The 7,428-nt window shown below is 42.6% G+C and overlaps 1 protein-coding gene across 1 annotated transcript; it reads right to left on the reverse strand.

Moving 5' to 3' along the window:
- Positions 1-2,656: 2,656 nt before the first annotated feature.
- LOC127081483 (uncharacterized) lies at positions 2,657-4,128 on the reverse strand. Its single transcript, XM_051021737.1, has 2 exons — positions 3,334-4,128; positions 2,657-2,737 (listed from the first exon to the last, which is right to left on the reverse strand). Exons 1-2 carry the CDS (start codon positions 4,126-4,128, stop codon positions 2,657-2,659), a joined length of 876 nt encoding a protein of 291 aa, XP_050877694.1.
- Positions 4,129-7,428: the final 3,300 nt, after the last annotated feature.

Consider the following 7,428-nt stretch of genomic DNA (forward strand, 5'->3'; position numbering starts at 1 on the left):
GAGAAAGATGTGGAGGAGTTCATGAATATCATTAAGAAAAGTGATTATAAGATCGTGGACCAGCTGAATCAAACTCCGTCCAAGATTTCTATCCTCTCATTGTTATTGTGCTCTGAGGCACACCGTAACGCCTTGCTGAAAATGTTGAATCTGGCTTACGTGCCTCAAGAGATTTCTGTCAATCAACTTGAGGGTGTTATTGCGAATGTGAGCACGAGACACGGTTTGGGGTTCACAGACCTGGATCTGACGCCTGAGGGTCGCAACCATAACAAAGCCCTGCATATCATCATGGAGTGCAAAGGCGCAGTGCTGTCGCATGTGTTAATGGATACTGGCTCGTCTTTGAACGTGTTGCCCAAGAAGATTTTGAGCAAGATTGATGTTTGAAATTCTAGTTATCAGACTTTAGATGTCACACGGGTTGTTATGACATCCAATTCTGCACAGACAAGAATTATGCAGAACTTAACAGTAAGTGCAGTAAATAACACAAGTAATTGTTTACCCAGTTCAGTCCAACATGACCTACATCTGGGGGCTACCAAGCCAGGGAGGAAATCCACTATCAGTAGTATTAATTCAAAGCTAAACTCACCCGTTTACAACTTGTCACTTAATCCCTACCCAATGCAATTTCAATCTTACTCTAAGATCAGAGTTCCTACTCACTCCCCCTCAATCACCTCAGTGATTACTACCTTTAATCAATATTAAAGACAACGTTGAAGTCACACTTCAAACAACTCTTGATTGTGCTTAACAGCTTTAATCAAGATACACAGCACTCACGCTTAAAAGCTTTGAGCGACACAACACTTACAACTCAATGAACACCCTATACCAAAACAATCATCAACGTGACAATGGCTTGGCTTACAAGATATGTCTAATACAAGACTCACAAAAATACAGCAGTGAAGTATGATGGACACACTTAATCTTCACGCCTCAAAATCCCCGAAACTGAATGAAGGAACGACTTCCTTTTATATTGCAGTACCTGGGCTTTTTCACTTGTATTCTCCTGAATTTAAGGTCACGCGAGTTCCCATAAATTCAATATCTAGGTTACTAACAAATAGGCTATTGGTTAGGTTCATTAAATGTAACTTGGTTGTTGATTTCCTGGTTTTTCTCTAAGCTGTTGACTTCCTGAAGAATAGCCTAAGAAAAAGCTGAAACAGAAAACTGAACAACCTACAATATAACATATGCTGTCAGGAATGAATGTCACGACATTCAGCTAGATATCAAGGATCACATGCTGAGTCTGTTTTTCCAGAAAACAGACTGTACAATTTTGCTGACCTGTACATGACCAAAATGACCATACTACAGTAACAGCTTACATTAATAAATGTCAAAGTATCCAATATGACATTTACACATTTGGCCTTAAGTTAGTTCTGTTATCCTCTTGAAGAACAAACTAAGAAACATACTGAAGTGTAGCAGAACATCACTATGTCTATTATTCAGTATATACTGTCCATGATGAATGTCATAACATCCACTTTGACATTCATACAGTAGGCCTTATGCCAGGTCTGGTTCTTCCTTGATAACCAGACTGCAAATGAATACTGAGCTCTAACAGAACACCAACTGTTCTATTCCTCAGTATCTGCTGACAGGGATGAATGTCACAGCATCCAGTTTGACATTCAATAAATCCTGTATTAGCTAATCCTGCAGTAACTACTCAAGTGTGTCATGACATCAGTCAAGACATCAGAGTACAATTAGATATTCTAACCTACAATGCAGTCACACATACACACCATGTCATGACATCAGTCAAGACATTAGAATCCAGCTAGTGTTTTACCATATAATGCAACCAATTAAACACCTACAAACTCCCCCTTTGGCAAATTTTTGGCTAAAACACTTTGATCCCCATAACAGAGTTCATAGCAGCGGAATCACACATCTAGCAGGAAATAAACCTAGCTAATACACTCAGAGTGGCAACACACTCACACATGGAAGTTAAGTGAAACTTCACATTACAGCACACATACAGAAGTTAAATAAAAACTTCAACACACATCAGCTGCTGCAGGGGGGGGGGGGGAAGTTAAATAAAAACTTCACACACACAACAGAACAGCATACAAACAGAAGTTAAATACAAACTTCATCACACATCAGCTGCAGGCGAGGAAAACTTGAATCTGTCATGAACCTGTTTTAACAAAATAATAAAATTCTGTTGTCCTGGGGCATCACTTGTCACTCCCCCTTTTTGTCAAAAATGTTGCCAAAGCAACACTTTAAGTTACAGATCCACAAATAGTAAGCAGAATTACACACAACCGACCGAAAACACAAAAAGACAGGTATTTATTCCTCAGCCTCATCATCAGCCTCCTCCTCAGAACTAGCCTCCTCCTCACCCTCTGAGCTTTGCCTTGCAGCTCCATCTGTATCCTCTGCAGACATCTCCAATTGAAAGATCAGTTTTTCCAAAGCAAGCTTCCTAGCCTCCAGCTCTTTGCAGGTCTCTCTGAGCACAGCAATGACAGCAGCTTTATCTGGTTGGTTGCCAGTTTTGGATGCTTCTTCCGATGTCATGACAATGTCAGGGACATGCTTGCCCTGGAACAGTTTGTAGCTGAAGGCCAATGGACTTTCTCTTCTTTTCACAAAGTCATTGTCTGTTAGGATGTGTGGGAATTGACTCAGCACAATACCACATATGAGAGACGGAAAGGCTATATGCCCCTTCACACTGAAACTCCCAGCACGTTTCATGGTCTGATCAAAGATGTAGGTGCCATAGTCCACCTTTGCCTTGGTTCCAACAGCATAGATGAACTTTCCTAACATCACAGACACAGTTGACTTGTGATTTGTGGGTACCCAGTTGGCTGCTCCAACTTTGTGTAGCATGGCATACTTCACACTGAGTTGGCTGGCCACCAGCTTCCCTTTGAGAGGCCATTTCCGGACTTGCTTTGCTGTGATGACTTCACAGATTCTGTTGTCAGTCACTTCAAGCTCTGGTTGCACTTCATCTGCTCTTCCCAAGTACAAATTGATTACTGAGGGGGAAAAGGTCACACACTTGCCACGCACATAGACCTTTCTAAACTCTCTGGACTTCCCATCAGCACACTCCTCAGACAGATTGACAATGAATTCCTTCACCAGAGTCTCATAGCACTTGGGTAGTTGAGTCACAGTTCTCATCAGTCCTGCCTCTCTGATAAGATCCACAATCTCCTTACACTCCAAGGCGTTCTGAGCCAGTTCCCTCTCCAAGGCCAGCCTCTTGTGGTAGACATACTTCCATCTGTTCACACTAGAGGCAAAGTGGAAGGATACATTGTCTATAGGCACCTCTGGAACGCTAGCAGCCAACTTGCTAGAGGTTGGCTTCTTCCTGGACAGGGATGTTGTGACATCATAGGGAGCATCCGAGTCAGACTCCACCACAACAACCTTGGTCTTTAGTTTCTTGGGCACCTCTTTGCTCCAAGATTTTGCAGGGCCATGACCTTTCCTTTTGTGTGCACTTTCTGTCACTGTTTGCTTGGGAGAAGTTGTCTCATCAACTTCCTTGGATGGAGACCTTTGCATCACTGTCTTTTTCCCTCTCTTAGTCCTGACCCTCTTGGCTATGCTAGGGATAACTGAGGCCAACAGTTCGTTATCAGAGAACTCTTCCAGGTTGACTGTGTCAGCTCTAGGGTTGGCCTCAACATCTTGAGGGACACTTACCTTCTCACCTCTCACCTTGCTTACATGTTTATCATTCTTAGGACCCTCTTCAGGTAATCCAGACACATTTTCCCTTAACACAACTGCGGTTTCATGACATGCACCATCATCGGGTACGATAGTGTTCAAGGGAACAGAAACCCCAGGAACATTCTGATCCCCGGACAGAATCTTAGTGACCATAGAGGCAATGGCATTGTGCACATACCTCGATCCTTCCTTGGAAGGGTTGTCCAGAGCGATAGCTGAGGAGATTCTGGAGACCGTTTCTTTTGGTCTTCTTGCATAGGACGACGTTGCAGCGTTGACACTAACTTCCTCCCGGTTGGGGTTGCTGAACTCCGTGTTGTGAGAATCGGACACGGTAGTATAGGAGGTGGTATCGGATTGGTGAGCCATGCTGAATATCTCAGAGGGAAGATGAACCGTTTCTTTGGAAGAGGGTTTGCACGAATGGGGTTTGAAGCGACGGAATGTGAAACGCTTTATGCAAGAGTAAGGCCTATTAGATTTTAACCACTCAGAGCTCACTATTTGTTGTTTAATAATTTGACTTACTAAACAGTAGCTAACTAACTTCATTAGTTGCTATAAACATTCAGACGCACGCATTCCCTTTTTGCCCTTACTATTGTCACACTTAGTAGCGTACAATGTCATGACATTCCGAGTGACATTGTACTCTGTCTGCATCAGGTTCCTCCATACTAGGGATGACCACCTGCTACCACAAGCTAGGTATTGAGTTTCTGCAGACGACAATAATACACACCTCTGTCTATCCCTTGCTGTCATATCATTTGTATGATGACCAATAGGTGCCAATGGCTCATTACTTTCAATCAGACATTTTCCACAGTCTGTCCTTTTATCTAAAGACAGATATGAGACTCTTCTCATAGCTCCCTTTGAAATGCTCTTCTTCATTCCTTTTACCTGAAGGAGATCAAGTCTTCCATGTCCCAGGTTCCCTTCCTGATCTTCCTTGGCTAAAGGACACTTGGGAAAGTTGGGAGAGTCTTTAGATTTCCATAGATAGCAATTATCTTTGGATCTGTCTCCTCTCATCACTTCTTGATTGCACCCATTCAGCACCACACATCCTCCCTTGGTAAATTCCACCTTGCATCCTTGGTCACATAGCTGGCTTATGCTTATGAGGTTCACAGTTAGTCCTTTTACTAACAATACACCACTCAATTTTGGAGCTTCAGGACAGTCCAGCTTACCAACACCCTTGACTTCTCTTTTAGTTCCATCACCAAATGTTACAAACTTGGTGGTAGGAGGATGTAGATTCACCACTAGGTTGCTCATCCCAGTCATATGCCTTGAGCAACCACTATCAAGGTACCAGTCTTGTCTGATATGTGCCCTTGAAGATGTGTGAGCAAGGTTAGCAACACACTGTTGATTCTCAGGAGAGAAGTGAAACTTAGATGCCTGCTGCTTAGGATTGACCTGAGGTGTCTGCTTAGCCGCCCATGTTTGTTTCTTAATGGGGACATTATGCATAGACACCTTCTTCTTAGGCCTACCTTATGGGGTCTGGTTTGGGTAACCATGCAACCTATAGCAGAAGGGTTTTATGTGACCGAATCTACCACAGTAATGACATCTCCATCTCTTGAATTTCTTCTTCTGATGGTTGCTCATTCTGGTTCCTCGATGTTGAGACATTGGATGTGACTTCCCTTTGGATTTCTGAACTTTAGCCTTTGGGCGTTTGCATTCAGCTGAGGATCTTTTCCCAAAGCCTAAACCAGAAGTGGTTCCAGACTTCTGTCCTATCTTCAGGATCTCTTCCAAGGTGTCAGATCCCTTATTCAACATTTTGATGGATTTGGTCATTTGGTCTAGCTTAGAGGTCAACAAAGAAATCTCACCCTTCAGACCCTCTATGACTTTCAGCTGCTCTAGTTTCTCAACTTCTAGCTCTTTGATGAGTTTCTTATGCTTTTCTCCTTGGATACACACTTCTGCACTTTTAACACATAGTTCTTTATATGAGGCAGCAAGTTCATCCAAGGTGAGCTCATCTCCACTTGAGTTATCTTCTGAGGTACAGACACTGGTCAGAGCAGTGACATGTTTGGCAGATTCTCCTTCAGATTCACTCTAAGTGTCTTCTTCTGACCAGGTGACAGATAGCCCTTTCCTTTGCCTCATGAGGAAGGTAGGGCAGTCAGCCTTAATATGACCATATCCTTCACATCCATGGCACTGGATTCCCTTGCCTTGGTTGAACTTTTCTTCAGAAGTTGATCTTTTCCTTATGTCAGATGGGATGTTCTTGACATTAGGTCTACCCTGTTGATCAACTTTCTTTATGAGCTTGTTGAACTGTCTCCCAAGCATGGCTAAGGCTTCTGATATACTTTCATCACCTTCAATATATCCTGCTTCTGACTCCTCTTCAGCATTAGATACAAAAGCTACGCTTTTGTTCTTCTTTTCAGTATTCTCACACAGGCCCATTTCAAAGGTTTGGAGAGAACCAATGAGCTCATCCACCTTCATGTTGCAGATGTCCTGCGCCTCCTCTATGGCTGTGACCTTCATAGCAAATCTCTTAGGCAAGGACCTGAGTATCTTTCTTACAAGTTTCTCTTCAGCCATTTTCTCACCTAGTCCACCAGAGGTGTTTGCAATTTCAAGAATATTCATGTGAAAGTCATGAATAGTCTCATCCTCTTTCATCCTCAGATTTTCAAACTTGGTGGTCAGCATCTGAAGTTTGGACATCTTCACTTTGGAAGTACCTTCATGAGTTACCTTGAGAGTATCCCAAACTTCCTTAGCTAGTTTACAGTGGTGCACCAGCCTGAAGATGTTCTTACTGATTCCATTGAACAATGCATTCAGGGCCTTGGAATTTCCAAGAGCTAATGCCTCTTGCTCCTTGGCCCACTCTTTTTCAGGAATCTGCACACTGACTCCATCTTCACCTGTCCTCATTGGATGTTCCCATCCTTTGTTGACAGCTCTCCAGACTTTGCTATCTAGAGACCTTAAGAAGGCTATCATACGAGGCTTCCAGTCATCATAATTAGAGCCATCCAACATGGGTGGTCTATTTGAGTGTCCTATATCCTTGTCCATGGTACTAGAAAGTAACTTCCCTAGATCTCACCCAGAAATTCACAAGCAGGGTGCCTGCTTTGATGCCAATTGAAATTCTAGTTATCAGACTTTAGATGTCACACGGGTTGTTATGACATCCAATTCTGCACAGACAAGAATTATGCAGAACTTAACAGTAAGTGCAGTAAATAACACAAGTAATTGTTTACCCAGTTCAGTCCAACATGACCTACATCTGGGGGCTACCAAGCCAGGGAGGAAATCCACTATCAGTAGTATTAATTCAAAGCTAAACTCACCCGTTTACAACTTGTCACTTAATCCCTACCCAATGCAATTTCAATCTTACTCTAAGATCAGAGTTCCTACTCACTCCCCCTCAATCACCTCAGTGATTACTACCTTTAATCAATATTAAAGACAACGTTGAAGTCACACTTCAAACAACTCTTGATTGTGCTTAACAGCTTTAATCAAGATACACAGCACTCACGCTTAAAAGCTTTGAGCGACACAACACTTACAACTCAATGAACACCCTATACCAAAACAATCATCAACGTGACAATGGCTTGGCTTACAAGATATGTCTAATACAAGACTCACAAAAATACA

The sequence above is a fragment of the Lathyrus oleraceus genome, chromosome 5, assembly GCF_024323335.1.
Source record: "Lathyrus oleraceus cultivar Zhongwan6 chromosome 5, CAAS_Psat_ZW6_1.0, whole genome shotgun sequence".
NCBI classification, from domain to species: Eukaryota; Viridiplantae; Streptophyta; class Magnoliopsida; order Fabales; family Fabaceae; genus Lathyrus; species Lathyrus oleraceus.